Raw genomic sequence first — 18636 nt, 5'->3', positions numbered from 1 at the left:
ATAAATGTTTTCTTTATGAATTTCAGACTGTGATATTCTGTTACAGCAACACAAAACAGATTGAAACAGACACCTCATCCTAAATGTTGATTTGCGTGATTCTTTCTCCACAGGTACCTCGGCCCTCCTCAAAGCCCAGGAACAGATAGCTCCTGGAGTGTACCACATCTCCCTGGTACTTACAGACAGTCAGAACAATCGTTGTGACATGCCAGACAGCTTGACACTGGAAGTCTGTCAGTGTGACAACAGAGGCACCTGTGGAACTTTTAGCCCAACCACAGACCCTGGGATCAGGGGTCGCAGGTCATTCCCAGGGAGGCTGGGGCCTGCTGCCATCGGACTGCTGCTCCTCGGTCTCCTGTTGCTGCTGTGTGAGTAACCAATGTTTCCTTCTCTGTTGGACTGGGTGCCCTCATTTGCAAAGGCTTCCATGCTGCCCTGCTCAGCTGTGCAATGGAGAAAGAACATTCTCTGATGTTTTATAGGTAAAGCTAGGGGGAAATGACATCTTCAGAAAGAATCTAAAATGTGTAACATGATGCTTGCTAACAATCTGTATTCATATAACAACCCAAGTTATATATATCAGACATTTAGAACACAGCACAAGATAATCGAGAGAACAGCAAATCCTGAAGACTTTCTACACACCGCTAGCAATGTTTGTGGTCAAAATTACGGCTTTATCCATGAGTGTGGCACTTTCTAAGATGTACTCTTACAGGTGAGACCTGTAAGAGGTAACGAGGTCGCGAGGGCTCTGTCCTCACGCCTGGATTAACAGCGTTACCATGGGAGTGGGTTCGTTACCATGAGAGTGAGTTGTAATAAGGGTGAGTTCAGCCCGCACTCACTCTCATGTGCTCTTGTCCTTCCACCTTCCACCATGGGGTGATGAAGCTCAAAGGCCTTTGTCAGATTCTGACACCTTGATATTGGACTTCCCAGCCTTCAGAATTCAGAAATATGGATTCATTTCATCTCATGAGATTCTAAGATCAAAAGAGAACATGAGTCAAATAAACTTAGGGATATATAAATTGGGTATCATAGGCTTTGAGCTTGATAATACACATTAAAATAGTATACGTTCTGAGAAGTTATTGCTTCATCTAGCGTTTCCTCAAAATAGATTACCATCTGAATACGCATCCACTTTAAGACCCTCACATTTAATATGACTAAGTTTATTAAATACATTTAGGAGAACTACACGTAAGTATCCTTTTTTAATAAAGGTAAAATTTATTCAATAGATGGGTATCTGAAAAGTTGTATTTGAATCAAAATCTTGTGAATCAAATAGTATTTTGATAAGAAATCGCTGTTTAAAAGAACTTCCTGACAAATTCGCATATAAACAAGAGAAATCCTTGCTAAATTCATAAATTACTTTCTTTATTATGAAAATCGCAGACTTGGGAGCTCCCTCTTTCGGCTGTGGAGCCCCCCTCCCTCTGTCTCTGTACAGGGGAGCCTCTTCCTTCTGCCTTCTTCGTTGACTACTAAAGTCTCTGCTCCTTAAAACAACAGTAACAAAAACAAAATCGCAGACTTTTAGAGTTAAAAATTATTATTAATTCTACTTTAACCTCTTCATTGTTTTAATAAAATATTTTAAAACCACAAAAGGTAGAGAAAATGTGTAGAGAACTACGCATGTAACCATCACTTAGACTGAACAAGTTTTAATGGTTTGCCATATTTTTCAGGTCTCTTTTTTTAAAAAGAAAGAAATCGCTATAGATACAGCTAATTACCACACATGCTGTATTTTTCCCTTCTTATTCTCCAAAAGCATTTACTGTTCTAAAGTTACCATACATCATTTAGTTTAAGAGCCGAAATTGACACTAAGAGGTTCGGTTTTTCAATATCGTATTAATAAAGTTTAACAACCAAAAATGTTTAAGTACCTCTGTCTCAGTTACTAGCTTCTAGCTGAAAAGGAAACTTGATTTTGGTTTTCATGCATGTCTAACTCTAGGGGGAAAAACATACCGTGATAAAGCTATAATAGAAATTACTACAAAGGGGTAATTATAGAAGATTTCAAAGAATAGAGAAATCATTCAATTGAGCCTTTTGGAGAATAATTAGAATATAATCAGTATAAAATCGGAAAAGGTGTTTCCAAAAACTGATAGCATCAGCCAAGGCCAGAAAACACTTAGTATTTTCTGTTTTAGGAATCATACAGCCTTGGAAGGCTAAAGCATGGGGAAATTGTGGATGTGAAGGAGAAGCAGAGAATGCATTGGAAGTAATGTGAAAGGGCTACATACATATGCTGTGGTGTTTGTACCTTATGCTATGAGAAAGAGAAGCTGCTAAAAGTATTTAATTAAAGGACTAATTTTATCATATTTGCGTTTTAGAAAGACAACCCTGGCAACAGTGGGTACCGTAAATTAGAAAGGAAAGAACACTTAATAGGTATTGTAAGAGTTCAAGAGAGATGACGAAGGTCAGATTTAGAGCTGTGACTGGAAAAGAAAGGACAGGTGTGTGGTGTGTTACAGTGGCCCCTGGACAGGATTGGGAGATTAATTGCTATAGTCTGAATGTGTGTGTCCCCTCAAAAAATTCATATGTTGAAACTTAAACCCTAATGCAATAGTAATAAGGAGTGGAGCCTTTACCTATATTAATTCAATCCTCACAACAACTTGTGATGCAGATACTATTTATTCCCCCATTTTATAGATGAGTTTACTGAGCAAAGAAAGATGATATCACATGCCCAACATTGCACAGCTGTTAAGTGGTACAGCCAGAATTTAAACCCTGGAATCTGACTCCAGAGGTTGTGTGCTTAAATCCCTCATTAAGCTGCCTCTAAGTGAAGAGAGTTGAAACATTAGGATTCAGGTGGCCTTGGCTGGCCAGAGGTGGCAGTGGGGCCACTGACAGCAAGGTGGGAAACATCTGCTTTTAAGAATGAGTATTTCTCCATTGGTCAGCTAACATGAGAATGACAGTAGTCTTTATTGCCAAGGATGTACACAGAAAGATATTTACACTGGCAGAAGAGCCCCTCCAAGCTCAAATTCTTAAATCGTAATTAAGAATGCATTGATAGCCATTTGTAGGCTATCGCCCTAGTTACTGAGGGAGTTTTCTGGCTAATTACTGTTTACTAAGAGATAGTTAGAGACTAGATTACCAAAACATTATCATTCCCACCTAAAATCAGGACCATTCAGGTCATATATTCATCTGTGTATTCACCTGACACAATATACATAGCCCAGACATGTGCAAATAAATGCAATAATCATAAAAATGTATTAAAGGAAAGGATTGAGGAGCCAAAGAGCCACTTTCCTCATACATCAGTGCCTATTTTAAGACAATATACAAAAAAAAGAGAAATGATCTGATCTGTCTCCTTCAGTTTCATAATCACATGAAATTTTAGCATGCTTACTTTACCAAGTTTTATTTGTAGAAACTAATTTTGGTTTTCATTAGGAATTTTCTACTAATGTTTAATGTTTAAGATATTGTATTTTCTCTGTAACATTTCTGAAAATTGTCATGTTAAATAGTTCCTAAATGAGTCAAGTGTTCTGATGTTTTGTTTTGTTTTTTACTAGTGGCCCCTCTTCTGCTGTTGACCTGTGACTGTGGGGCAGGTTCTACTGGGGGAGTGACAGGTGGTTTTATCCCAGTTCCTGATGGCTCAGAAGGAACAATTCATCAGTGGGGAATCGAAGGAGCCCATCCTGAAGACAAGGTAAGCATCCAGTTGATGAATTATTTATTTCAACACATAGGGAAAATGTTTGATTTATATTGAGATAGGAAAAGAGGCAAAGGGATATACAAATAAGAGATTTCTTGACCTTCAGTTTGAGAGTCAGTGCTGAATAGATGGAGGCTTTTAGGATTTTCGCTCTTCAGACTCTTCAGATGGCAAATCATAAAAATAGTTATTCCTGCAAGAATTTGTACTTCTTGTAATGCTATCATTTGCAAAAGATCACATTTCACTATACTGCTCTGAAATCTGGTTCACTTTTAAATGCATTTATATTTCACATGTTTTGCAGGAAATAACAAATATTTGTGTGCCTTCTGTAACAGCCAATGGAGTTGATTTCATAGAAAGTTCTGGTAAGTGGACATCAAATTTTTGAAAGCAATGGTGAGTTAAGTGAGACATATTCAAAAATAAGAAGTGTTTAAAATTATCTTCTTCATAATTTGCATCTGTGTGCACATGTCAGGAGCTGTTACCACAGAAATGGCAAAAGGCTGTTTTAATATTTGTATATTAGTCAATTCCCTGACATGTCTGGCTTCAGCAAATTAATTTATCCATGGATGCCACCATTCTCAATAACTAAAGATGTGTTATACTTTTTCCAAACTTTAGTGAAGTATAGTTCTCAGGCAATCAATTACTAATTTTTTAATTGGAAAGACAAAAAATTGGAACGTCTTTAGGAAAGACTTCACACATATGAAAAATGTAAAGGAAAACATAACAAACATCTGTGTATCCACCACCCAACTTTGTCTATTCCAAACATGGATCATATTCTCAGTTAAAGCCTCATGTGCACATCCTTGATCCTGTTCCCTTCATCCTTCCCCAGAACTAACAGCATCCTGATTTCAGTTCAATTACTAATTCCTGCATTCAGTCATAATAGGACATGATCAATTATGTTGTCATACAGGTGAATTTGTTTATTTCTTTGGTTTTTACCAAGTGGTGATTTCATTAATGTTATCTGAGTGCCACAACTACTCAAAGAACAATAGCACTTAACACCTAATATTAAAATTTTGCTTAATTGCATACTTAGATTGTTTTCAAGTGTCCATCCTGCACAGTCTGCAAGAAATTTCCCCAGATATATAGCTGTCTTCCTTTATCAGAAGCTCCAATCCTCACCTGTTTTTCCCATTCGAATCACATGACAAGAACTATATAAAGAATTATCTAGAAAAAAATAGCTTTCCATTAAAGCATAATGTAGAGGTAACAAATAGTCGTGATTTGTTAAATTTTCTTTAGGTACCAAGACATGCTAATTTGCATGATTGCATTATGTATGTTTCCTCTTTGGAAACATATATTTTCCATATTGAGCCCATATGACTGCTTAATTATACTGTTTTTTCATGAAAACAAACAAGCATTGCATTAGAAGCTTCCCATAACTGTGTACTGAATATCCTGTCTTTTCTATTTCTAGGTGTTGTCATTGAAAGTCTTGTTTCTTTGTACACTTTTATAATTAGTATACTTTTAGAGCTTTTTCACCTGTTTGTACACCCTCCTCTATGACTCTTACGTGACACACTGTGGGATTTTATCACATCTAGTCAGATCATTGTATTTTCTCCCACTTACTTGCTTACATGGTGACTTCCTCATAGACACCCAAGACCTGTTTTATAAAAATGCAACAAATAATAGCGTAAGATATTATAGAATATTCGCCCTTGTTTTTAGAAGTTTGTACAAATACGTATGCCAGAGGGACAGTGGCGGAAGGTGCTTCAGGAATGGAAATGACCACTAAGCTTGGAGCAGCTAATGGATCCGGAAGTGCTGCAGGCTTTGCAGCAGGGACAGTGTCAGGAGCTGCTGCAGGATTCGGGCCAGCCACTGGACTTGGCATCTGTTCCTCGGGGCAGTCTGGAACCATGAGAACAAGGCATTCCACTGGAGGAACCAATAAGGAGTATGCTGACGGGGCAATAAACATGAATTTTCTAGACTCCTACTTTTCCCAGGTAATTTGGTGAAAAAATTTGTGGCTTTGTTGTCTTATTTACATTAGAGGTCTTTTTATTTGTTTAAATACTTCAGTTTTGCCATTCTTTCTATTTATACCTTGTTAAAATGTAAGAGAAAAATGATTTGTTTTCACTTTGTTTTGTTTTGCAAAAATAATACAGATAACCTAAAGTGGCTGTCAAAATTGGGTAACTGATCCAAAGAAGAATGGGAGCCAGGCATAGTGGTGCATGCCTGCAGCTACTCAGGAAGCTGAGGGAGGAGGATTGCTTGCACCCAGAAGGTGGAGGCTGCAGTGAGCTATGATGGTGCCATTGCACTCCAACCTGGGTCACAGAGTGAGACCTTGTCTGTAAAATAAACAAATTAAAAATAAAAGAAGAATAAGGAGATAACGTTAACATGAGAGCATATAGCAAGTAGCATCGCATTCCTCCAACTGGACAAACAACTGAGAGCAAATCTCTTTTACGTGAGACTCTCCAGCATCTTCTTTAAGAACACAAAGCAGCTTGGCTGGGGGCAGTGGCTCACACCTATAATCCCAGCACTTTATGAGATCAAGAGATGGAGACCATACTGGTTAACACAGTGAAACCCCATCTCTACTTAAAACACAAAAAATTAGCCAGGCGTGGTGGCACATGCCTGTAGTCTCAGTTACTTGTGAGGCTGAGGCAGGAGAATCACTTGAACCTGGGAAGTAGAGGTTGCAGTGAGCCGAGATCACGCCACTGCACTCCAGCCTGGGTGACAGAGAGAGACTCCATCTCAAAAAAGAAAAAAAAAGACATCTGTAATCCCAGCACTTTGGGAGTCCAAGGTGGGCGGATCACGAGGTCAGGAGATCGAGACCAGCCTGGCCAATATGGTGAAACCCCATCTTTACTAAAGATACAAAAATTAGCCGGGCATGGTGGCAGGCGCCTATAGTCCCAGCTACTCAAGAGGCTGAGGCTGGAGGCTCACTTGAACACAGGTGGCAGAGGCTGCAGTGAGCCAAGATTAAGCCACTGCACTCCAATCTGGGTGACAAAATCGAGACTCTGTCTCAAAAAAAAAAAAGTACAAAGCAGTTCGTTTTGTATTTTCTATATCATCAAATACCTGTGTGTATATTTTCCTAAGAGAGGGTTATAGTATTCACATTATCAAAGGAGTCTGGGTCTAAAAAAGTTGAAGAACCACTGGGTTAATGACCCCCCACCAAAAGGAGGAAAAAGGAATAGGAGGGAAGATCAGTGATGGGAGGAATGACGTGTCAGGAAGCATAGAACAGAAAAGGAACATGGGTACGAAAACGGAGAAGACTTTGAAAGGTAGGATGCTTGCCTCTCATTTGATAACCAAAGATCAGTGGGCAGAGAGGCATGGTTAGAATGGATCTCACATTGAGCTTGGTATCAATACGGGTAAGTGCTGGGGTCTGACCTAGTATCCAAGCAGACAAAGGGTGACACTGTGTTTAAAGAAAGATTATGGGGCCAGGGGAGAAAGGGAGGAGCTGTTTGGGATGACGACTCTCGGGATATTTCTAGTTGGGATGTGCCTAACAGTCACAGATCAGGCTCCCACAAGGTTGATAGAATCTAGCAAACATCTAGCCCAATTTTGAGGGAATGTCAACCATACTATTATCCAAACCAGATAATTTTTTCAACAAGATTGTTAATAGACAGTGTCCTTTACTTCTGTGAATTACCTAATTTGGACACTTAAAATCTAAACAAGTTCTACAAACAGTATTATATTTCTCAATTGATTCTTTCTTAAAATTTTTTTTTTTTTCAACTTTTTCTCCATCTTAGAAAGCGTTTGCCTGTGCGGAGGAAGACAATGGTCAGGAAGCAAATGACTGCTTGTTGATCTATGATAATGAAGGCGCAGATGCCACTGGTTCTCCTGTGGGCTCCGTGGGTTGTTGCAGTTTTATCGCTGATGACCTGGATGACAGCTTCTTGGACTCACTTGGCCCCAAATTTAAAAAACTTGCAGAGATAAGCCTTGGTGTTGATGACGAAGGCAAACAAGTTCAGCCACCCTCTAAAGACAGGGGTTATGGAACTGAATCCTGTGGCCATTCCAAAGAAGTTCCGCAGCCAGGATTCGTTAAGTGCCAGACTTTGTCAGGAAGTCAAGGAGCTTCTGCTTTGTCTGCCTCTGGGTCTGTCCAACCAGCTGTTACCATCCCTGACCCTCTGCAGCACGGTAACTATTTGGTAACGGAGACTTACTCGGCTTCTGGTTCCCTCGTGCAACCTTCCACTTCAGGCTTTGATCCACTTCTCACGCAAAATGTGATAGTGACAGAAAGGGTGATCTGTCCCGTTTCCAGTGTTCCTGGCAACCTAGCTGGCCCGACGCCACTACCAACGCAGCTACGAGGGTCACACACTATGCTGTGTACAGAAGATCCTTGTTCCCGTCTAATATGACCAGAATGAACTGGAATAGCACACTGACCAAATCTGGATCTTTGGACTAAATTATTCAAAAGAGCATAGCAAAGCTCACTTTATTGGGCTAGTAATTTGGCACTTATCAGCTTCTCTCATCAACTCATACCCCAAAAGTGGTATGTTGTCACGCTAATTCTCGAGTACTATTCAAATTGTAGTAAATCTTAAAGTTTTTCAAAATCCTTAAGATCATATTCGCCAGGAAATTTTCCTAAACATTCTTAAGCTTCTGTTTTTCCACTGCCAAAAGAAGGTGTTTATCATTTTTAAATGCAGTGTGGTTTAGTGGATTAAGCACCTGGAGTCAGGAGCGCTGATTCTTGTCTCTGTAGCCTTTTCTTATGTCATTGATAATGATGTAAGAATCACAAGGTATTTGCTAAAGCATTTGGAGTGCTTGGAACAAGGGAAATTGTTGCAGTTGAATTTCTTCCATCTTCTTGGTGCTGGGAGACCATAACGTGTGTCTTTTGCTCAAGCTAAGGGGTATAAGCTTATGCGTTAAATTTGCTGCATCTATGTTTCACATATTCCACAGATAATTTTGAAATAGAAATATCATAGAACATTTAAGAAAGTTTAGTATAGTATAAATAGTATTTTGTGTGTTTTAATCACTTTGAAAGGATCTATCCAAAGAAAATATTTTACACTGAGCTCCTTCCTACACACATCACAGTAACAGATCCTGTGTTAGTCTTGAAAATAGCTCATTTTTTAAATGTCACTGAGTAGATGTAGCATACATATGATGTATAGTGACGCGTATTATGTTAACAATGTCTGCAGATTTTGTAGGAATACAAAACATGGCTTTTTTTAATATGCAAAAAAGGCCAATGACTAGAATAACACATGGGGCAATCTGTGAATATGTATTATAAGCAGCATTTCAGAAAAGTCGTTGATGAAATAATTTTCAAGTCAAAAAGGGATACAGAAAGGGTATTATGAGTAACTGCTATTTTTTTAAGCCTTGCTTTTAAATTGAACAGCTACGGCCATTTAATGCTTGAGGATAATAAGGCTTGAGGGTAATAATGTTAGGTTAGCAAAGGTTTAGATATATTACTTCATGCATGCTACCATGGTAGTAATCTAGCTCTTCGAGTCATTTCTGGTCATTCAAGATATTCACCCTTTAGCCCATAGAAAGCACCCTACCTCACCTGCTTACTGATACTGTCTTAGCTGGTCACAAGATCAATCTCCATTTTTCTTTAGTGTATATAAAATACAGAGTTTTATATTTTCCTTTCTTATTTTTTTTTGCCATATTCAAAACCTAAATTTGTTTTTTCAAGTGGAATGTAAAGTAATCAAGTGTTTGTGTTTTCACCTAGAAGGGTGTGGTCCTAAAGGACAGAGGTCCCCTAAATACCCCCCACCCTGCTGCTCCTCCCTCTCCCTGGTACCCTGACTACCAGAACACAGGTGCTAGAGCAGCTGCAGAAGTGCAGGCAGCCTGCGCTTCCAGAGACGGAGGAGCTACTGCAACAAGGCTTTCAATGTGCCTGTCTTAGGTGGGAGGAGCTAGAACAATGTGCCTGTTCAGCTGCTGGGTAAGTCCTGAGTCCTGCTGGATAAGTCCTGTTCTTCCTGATGCTCCCCTTGCTTCTCAACAGTGGCTCGCTCTGGGGTCTATTGTGCATGCAGTTGACTTGTGCCTCTGCATATGCGTGAGGGTTAAATTAATAACCGTAACTCTTATTTGAAGTGCAAAGGTGTATTCAGGATCCCCAAAGCATTTTAACCTTGCCTCTTAAAACCCACCTTACCATGAAATGGGAATTTTGCTGCATTGTTAAACTGCAGAGGAAACCATGCTATAGTAATAAAGGTTATATAAGAGAGAAATTGAAATTACATGTATTTTTAAATTTCAAAAACTGTCACCGTCTTTAGAATGACTGAAACATTGATTTGCCACGTAAAATGTAACTGTATTTCGTACACAAAACTTGTTTTAAGCAGAAAATTTTAAAACTGTACTACTTGATGTATTATAAATTTTGAACCGTATGTATTAAACCATAAACGGTATAACATTGTAATAATAAAACCAGCAATACATTTATAAGTAAAAGCTGCACTACTCTCTATATTAATAGTTATTAAGAAATATTATAAAACAGCAGTCCCAAACCTTTCTGGCACCAGGGACCAGCTTTGTGGAAGACCATCTTTCCACAGATGGTGGCAGGGATGGTTTCGGGATGAAACTGTTCCACCTCAGATCATCAGGCATTAGATTCTCCTAAGGAGTAGGCAACCTAGATCCCTCACATGCACAGTTCACAGCAGGGTTTGTGCTCCTGTGAGAATCTAACGCCACTGCTGATCTGACAGGAGGCGGAGCTCAAGCTGGATTGCTCACTTGGCTGCAGCTCACCTCCTGCTGTAGCCTGCTTCCTGAGAGGCGATGGACTGGTACCTCTGGGGGTGGGGGTGGGGACCCCCGATGTAAAATGACTCACATATGTATTTGTATCCGTATTTTAGATATTTTTTCTAGCTGATTCCTTTTCTGCCTCTTCCAGGCAGGAAGGAAGTATCTCAAGATTTGGAGTGATTTCAGGTGGACAGATTGCAGGAGAGAGTGCTGGATGAGGTCAGGGCAGAAAGACTTTACTAACTGGATGCTTTAAGTCATTTACTGTTTATTTTATCAGTTGCAGCTGTCTCTCATGTAACTGAGAAATAATTGTGACATTCCAAAATTGTGACATGCTAAGATAACTTGGAGAAAAATGTTGGAGTAAAGCGAAGGTAATGTTTACAATCTTGATTGATGAAAAACGTGTCACATATCACTGGTGGAAGCCATCGGCCCAGACGTGGAACTGTTTCTCTGTAAATGCTAAAGTCCTTATGCCTTCTTTTAAAAGATGCCACAAAACAAGTCCCTCCAACCCTTCAGAACTATCTTCTGGCTGACCTTCCTCCTTCTTAAATCTGGACAATGAGGCTTAGAGACAGAGTATGGGGAGAAAAAAACTGGACTAAAGCAAATCCTGAGTGAAGACTGGCCGTTGGCTTAACTCAAATGTTTCAAATCAATTCCAGGAAAATGAAAGTCATGTAGATAAAACCCCAAAGTTCAAGGAACACAAATGACAAAATTGGTTTAGTTTAACTTGAGGACCTTCATACACGAGGTAAGAGTATGAAGGGAACACATTCAACTGACTAGTTTCAATGCAACTAACAATTCAGAAACGAGTAACAGCAAAGAATCCTTCTTAGTCTTGCATTTCCACGTTGTCTCATATCTTTTTCTGGGTCTACAAAGAGGAATACTGGATTAGAGATTAGATGGTTTAACAGCATTCAGTAACATAGTCTGAGATGGTTTTATGTAAAAGGGATAATTGATAAGACAAGAAGACAGACAATCATTTAAATCCCAGGGGCCAGAAGCCACACATGTTTTCCAGGATGAACGTTGAGACTCCTCCTGCTTTGCTGTCCAGAGTGTGCTGAGATTCCCTCCGTGGCCAAATATATCAGCCATTCTCTGGCGGTGTCTTTACTTTCTTTTTCTTCCACAATTTGATTCATTTTTGTAAATACAAAAAAATAAAAGAGACCCAATAGAGATAGTTAAAACTCCAGGATAATGTCTGAAGAGCAAGTACAAATGGAAGCAGTTATCAGAAGAAGAAGAAAAGAGACGTTGGTGAGGGTTACCAGGTGGCCAAGAGAGCTAGATACTCTAATTCCATTCTAGAGTAATCCTTAGATTGCAGGCATGGAAACAGAGACTCAGAGAAGCAAAGTAACTTTCTCAACGTTGCACAGTACATGACACAAATGTAAAAGTTTATCGATAGTTACCTCGAAATAAATAAATACTACTCTCAGAAAAATCTGTTCACTTGCAGCTCTAAGATTTGAGTAGAACATTAAAAATTAGAAAGAATACAAAGAAAATGAAAAATATAAAAAGAACTAGAAGCCTAGATGTAATTTTAAAGATTAAAGAAGTAATATAATGTAGGTGTATGTGTGTGTGGGAGGAAGAGAGAGAGTGACAGAGAGAGAATGCTAATACATGATTTGCTGCTATTTTGAAGTACATGTGGAGGTTCTTCTTGCAGGGGTCAGTGACCAGGTCTGTTCCACAATCAATAACCAATAAGAATGAGCCAAAAGCCTAAATTGCCGAAACAAGTATTTAGCTGAATTTAAATTACAATTTTTGTATTTTAACGCAAAATTAAAATGCAGTTTTGTACAATTACAACTGATGTTGTAAGAACTGAAGAAAACCACTTGGAATCTCTTTTTCAGTAACCCTCTAAGAGTTACTTTGATAAAACACTATTTAGAAGAGGTTGTATGAAATGTATCTAGAGCTAAAATGATTATCTTAAACAAGTCCTTCCAGCTCAGTGTTTCCATGACCTGTGGAAAAGAACATATTTTAACAATTACAAATTGTTTACTCCTTGAAATCAGCTCTGTTTCTACTTTTATTCTCTTGAAGAACATGGTACCACTATATTTTCACTTTCATACCTCACAACATCTCTGATGTTTTCTGTGTGCAGAATTCATCATTAAGTTAGCAAACAGTGAATTTTATGTGACAACACAGAGAATCAAATGGTGATAATATAAGCAAAGCATTGATATTGAAATAATGTGTATGTCCTCATTTTCCCAGAAGGCAGAAGAGGTATTTATGTTCTTCCTTAATCAAAAGAAGAATTGCAAAGAACTTTCTTGATTATAAAACAGTAAAGAATCAGGTAATCCTGTATTTATTTAAATGGCATAATGACATGATTTTCAATCCTGCAAGAAGACATTGTTACTAAGTCAAAAATGAGTATTTAAACGCAAAATATGAGATTAACTTCAGTCATGTCTTCTCCTGTTCAGCTGACTTCTATTGGCAATAAGATTTATACAGTTGTAACTCAAACAAAAGAAACACACCCCCACACTCTTACCTCAGGTAAGCTCATGGCTTGGCATAGCTAAAGCAGAGTCTTTCCATTATCAAATCTATGGACCAGACGTTAATGCATAGTGCTCATTGCAGACACAAACTTCCCTCATTTAAGAATTCTGCTATCTAGCTTTATTATTTTAGAAACTAACTATAATTATCACCTAGATTTTTCACCTAAATTTCTTTAGGTAAGGTATAGTGAAGAAATCTTATTTGATCTGACTTTAATTATTTTCAACCAGGCCTGACATCCCCAATGTTTAATTAGCAAAAAGCATGCAATAACCAAATCCTTAGTCTAGTAACTTCTGACAGCATCAACCTTCATCTTTTTCTCAGCTGTTATAAATTGCTATGAATTTTTCCTCAGAACATATTTTGTAGCTGCTAACTATCTGATATCTAAGTTGATTTTCTAACTTGCCACTCTTTCTGCATACATTCTCTTGGATCCTGGAACTGTACTCTTTGAGCTGGTCTTTGAATATTCTTTCAAAGAGGCAAACTAATAATGAAGGCATATGCTACCTAGACAATAGCAGATCTTCTACTTTATGCAACAAAGGCTCACCCAGGGCCTCTCAAACAAGCGGATGCATGCTATTGCCTTGTTTTGCCAACTCTGGCTAGAAAAGGGTATCTCCACTGAAGGAACAAGTCAGGAGATGTTTATGAATATAGAGAGTGAGTTGCCAAGCTAAGAAAACCTATTAAAGTTTCCAAAAAATAAAAAATAAGACACCACTACTGAAGGAGCTAAGAGAAATTTTAAAAATCTCATTCCATCTATTAATCAAAAATAACTCTATGTTATATTTTAATAATTAACAAAAGTTAAACTTTAAAATTTTTCTGTTTTGTCCTTTTTGTGCATTTAAGTTAATGGTTAAGAGTTCAGGCTTTGGAGATAAACTATATACTTGAGTTCAAATCCCCATTTCCTGACTTACTAGCTTTATGGTTTGGGGCAAGTTACTTAATCTCTCTGAACCACTCTGTACTATTATTATGAAGATAATAATAGCTTCTACTTCACAGAGTTTCTGTAAAATTACAAGAATGCACTTTGAACATTGTAAATGCTCATAAAGATTTGTTTTCATTTTTTTTACTGTATCTTAAATCTTCAAAATGAATCCAATCATCTCAAAGTTAAGAGTACTAATGCACAAACCACTGAAACCACCGAATCTCAAAATATCCCTATTGTATGATCCAAAGCCCTCCTTTTCCATAGATGCTTAACCTGAAGCTGTGAAGTAATTCATGGATCAATGACAGAGTTAAGAATTGGCTAGTCTGGTTCTTTTTCTGCTAGTCTAAACTGCCACCATAATATGTCTTTTGTACTAATCTTTTGCCTTAGCCACAAGGATTGACCTAGCTAGTCTTCTTGGCACTGGGAATTCCAATGAACACACAGTCCAATGGAGATGTGCTAGTTCATATCAAATTGTTATCTTGTATACCCAAACTGATCAGAATCACCTGATGATTGCCATTTTTCAGTTGAGCTTCCCTGGAAGAGTAAATTTAGGCTTCTAAATGAAGACTGAAATTCCCTCATTCAGGTGTATATCAAGCATGACAGGGTCCTGTAGGTCATTTCTATCATGTTGCAAAAGGGTCATGGGCAGGAGGGATGGCTTCTTTCTTCCCCAAAGAATACTATGTCATTTCCACCAGCTAGATGGGACAGCTAGATGATACAGCCAGATGGCTTGGGGAAAAAAAACAACAACAATTACTTGAAAATTACCATGAAAAGAATGATGCTAATTGACCCTGCTTCCATTGGAGATTTATTTTAATGTTACTAGAAGAGTGACAAGCTGCATCAAAAAAGATCACACTTTCATGTTCAGTTTCCATATGATTTATGGTGCCAAGTTGCTAGGCAGGGTAAGATGAGCTTATTTCCAAATGCTAGCTGACCCATCATAAAATGGAAGGAAGTGAAATTTGTCTTTAGTTTTGCATGTTTTTTTCATTATTTCTAGTACATGACATGCCTAATATCTTCATATTCACTGCTACCTGCTTCCTCTAAAAACTGGCTCTAACTAGTTGATGCGTTTTTTTAATTGTTTGAGGAATTTATTCACAGTAAGGTGTAAATTACAAAAAGCACTTTGCTACTTCTACCCGAAGTATGTGTGCCTTTAATGCTTAGAATATTTGTTAACTACATAAACAAAGGGAATTTTCATTATTGTTGAGCTAGGAGGTAAAGCAACTTGAGAACACACACCGTCTAGCATCCCTCCAATCACACATTTCACATCTGTCCATGTAGACCACTTCTGTGCACATAAGCACACCTTGGACTCAGGCCTCACATTCTGACCCATCAAGCATACACTGTAGACTTAAGATTTCAATGACTGAAAATTCTGAGTCATAGAGTAGACTCATTTTCCCACAGAGTCAAACAATGAAAACTTGCCATGGCAATTTATGAACCGTAGAGCAATTCTTCACACGAGCTTTTACATGGATTTGACTTTATCCGGCTCTGAATCTTTCCTGCAGTACTGCTCTGCTTAACTTGTCATCAACTTTACTATTTACTTCAGATTAATGTTCTAATCCCACAGTTAAGAAAGAAGTACACTTTCTTCCTTTCTCATACCCATAAGAGAATTAATCACAAGCAGCCTTTGTTGACTGACTTAACTTTACTGTAGTTGATTCTGCATAAAATGGGTGTGACTCTCTCCAAACTATAATGTCATTCACATATTGTTGCAGCGGAAGAGAAGGGCACTGGGAGGAGGAAGATGTTACAGTAAAAGTGTGGACAATTGCCTAAGTAAGTAAGAGGTCATCTTTCTTTTTCTTTTGAAAGAAAGAGAAAGAGAAAGAGATGTGTGGACAATTGCCTAAGTAAGTAAGAGGTCAGCTTTCTTTTCTTTTGAAAGAAAGAGAAAGAGAAAGGGGGAGAGAGAACAGGAGCCTTGCTCTATTGCCCAGGCTGGAATGCAATCTAAAAATAGGTATTAAAAACCTCTTTTATGCCGATAATTGTACTTAACAGCAGAGAGAGGAAGGAATAAGGGAAGAAAATAACAAACAGCCAACCAATATTTCATTTAAATCTGTGAAATGCTATGCAAATGCTGAAGAGTGATTTACTTCCTTTTATGTGGTCACTTTCAAAATAGGTGTAATGTGATACTGAAAAAAATATATGTTCTGTGGACCTGGGGTGAAGAATTCTATAAATATTCACTGAGTTTACTTGTGCCAGGTCTGAGTTCAAATCATAAATGTTCCTGTTAATTTTCTATCTCGTTGATCCATCGAATATTAACAATGTGGTGTCAAAGTCTCCCGCTATTATTGTACAGGAGTCCAAGTCTCTTTATAAGTCATTAAGAACTTGTCTTATGTATCTGGGTGCTCCTATATTGGCTGCATATATATTTATGATCATTGACTCCTGTTGTTGCATTGATCCTTTTACCATTATGTGATGTCCTTCTTTGTTTCTTTTAGTCTTTGTTGCTATTAAAGTCTATTTTGTCAGAGACGAAAGTTACAACTCCTGTTTTGGTTTTTGTTTTTTTTCTCTCTCCATTTTATTGGTGAGTCTTCCTCCAAACTTTTGTTTTGAGTCTTCGTGTGTCCCTGCTTATGAGATGGATCTGGATACAGCGTGCCGATGGGTTTTGACTTTCTATTCAATTCGCGTGTCCGTGTCTTTGATTGGGGCATTTAATCCATTTAAGTTTAGGATTAATATTGATATTTGTGAGTTTAATATTGTCACTTAATGCTAGCTGGCTATTTTGCCCATTAGTTGATATAGATTCTTCATTATGAAAATACTCTTTACCTTTTGGTAAGTTTTTGGGATGACTGATACTGGTTGTTGCTTTCTGTGTGTAATGCTACTTTCAGAAGCTCTTGTAAAGCAGTAGTGATGAAATCTCTGAGTGCTTGCTTGTTCACGATAAATTTTATTTTTCCTTCATTTATGAAGCTTAGTTTGGCTGGCTATGAGATTCTGGGTTGAAAATTCTTTTCTTTGAGGATATTGAATATTGACCCCCCACTCTCTTCTAGTTTGTAGGGTTTCAGCTGAGAAATCTGCTATGAGTCTGATAGGCTTCCCTTTATGGGTAACCTGACCTTTCCCTCTAGCTGCCCTTAGAATTTTCTCCTTTATTTCAACCCTGGTAAATCTAACAATTATGTGTCTTGGGGTTGCTCTTCTTGAGGAATATCTCTGTGGTGTTCTCTGTATTACCTGGAGTTGAGTATTGTCCTGCCTTACTAGGTTAGAACAGTTTTCCTGAAAAATATCCTGAAGAATATTTTCCAGCTTTGATTCATTCTCTTCATGACATTCAAGTACACCTATCAAACGTAAATTAGGTCTTTTCACATAGTCCCATATTTCTTGGAGACTGCTCATTCCTTTTTACTTTTTCTTCTCTAATCTTGTCTTCTTGTTTCATTTCATTAAGTTGGTTTTCGACCTCTGATATCCTTTCTTCTGCTTGATCAATTTGAGCGTTAAAACTTGTGCATACTTCGTGGAGTTCTCGTATTGTATTTTTCAGTTCCATTAATTCACTTATATTCCTCTCTAAATTGTCTATTCTCATTAGAATTTCATTAAACCTTTTTTCAAGGTTTTTAGTTTCTTTACATTGGGCTAGAACACGTTCTTTTAACTCACAGAAGTTTCTTATTATCTACCTTCTGAAGCCTAATTCTGTTATTGGAATGCACTCTTTCTCCATCAGGCCTTGTTCCCTTGTTGATGAAGAACTGTGATCCCCTATAGAGGGAGAGGCATTCTGATTTTGAGTATTCTCAGTCTTTTTACGCTGGTTTCTTCCTATCATTGTAATTTATCCACCTGTCATCTTTGTAATTACCGACTTTCAAATTAGGTCTCTGAGTGGACGTCCAATTTGTTGATTCCCAGCGCTGAAATCTGAGCTACCCACTGCACCAGCTGAAACAGCGGTGTTAAGATTCTTCGTGCTTTTCTGCCCAGGAATCTCTGGTCTGGCTTCCCTCTTGAGTCCCTTTTCCAATCAGCTGAATGGGTGACTCTGCCTTCTCAGAGCTCCATACATTGACCAAAAGGGGACCCAGTCCCATTTACTCTGCACCAAGAACTGCCGCGCCGGCCACGAGAGTCATGCTGGTGACCCATGGGACTCCTCCACTGGGAATCTCCTGGTCTGTGAGCAACAAAAATTCGTCTGAAAGTGTGGCGTCCTCCCGTTCTCTGCACTTTCACTGGGAGCTACAATCCTGAGCTGCTACTAATCGGCCATCTTGGGTCTCTCTCCAAGAGGTCAGTTTTCAAGATACACAGTAATGTTCATAATGAATACAGTGATTTAAAAAAATTTTTTAAACCACAACTGTCCTCAGACAAACTGAAAAGGGTCATTGTGAGCATTACACCTAAAGTATCCAGAATAATTTTTCCC

The 18636-nt window shown here is 38.2% G+C and overlaps 1 protein-coding gene across 1 annotated transcript in view; it reads left to right on the top strand.

Annotated features, from left to right (window-relative positions):
- DSG3 (desmoglein 3) overlaps positions 1 to 10457 on the top strand; it is a 31914-nt gene extending 21457 nt beyond the window's left edge. The window contains exons 12-16 of the mRNA XM_003924757.4: positions 114 to 374; positions 3603 to 3742; positions 4059 to 4122; positions 5474 to 5757; positions 7570 to 10457. Coding sequence (XP_003924806.1) covers positions 114 to 374; positions 3603 to 3742; positions 4059 to 4122; positions 5474 to 5757; positions 7570 to 8196 — 1376 coding nt within the window. The 3' untranslated portion in view covers positions 8197 to 10457. The remainder of the gene's footprint in view (positions 1 to 113; positions 375 to 3602; positions 3743 to 4058; positions 4123 to 5473; positions 5758 to 7569) is intronic.
- The last annotated feature ends 8179 nt before the right edge of the window (positions 10458 to 18636 follow it).

Source organism: Saimiri boliviensis, chromosome 13 (assembly GCF_048565385.1).
Source record: "Saimiri boliviensis isolate mSaiBol1 chromosome 13, mSaiBol1.pri, whole genome shotgun sequence".
Taxonomy (NCBI): Eukaryota; Metazoa; Chordata; class Mammalia; order Primates; family Cebidae; genus Saimiri; species Saimiri boliviensis.
This window is presented reverse-complemented; position numbering and strand designations above follow the sequence as displayed.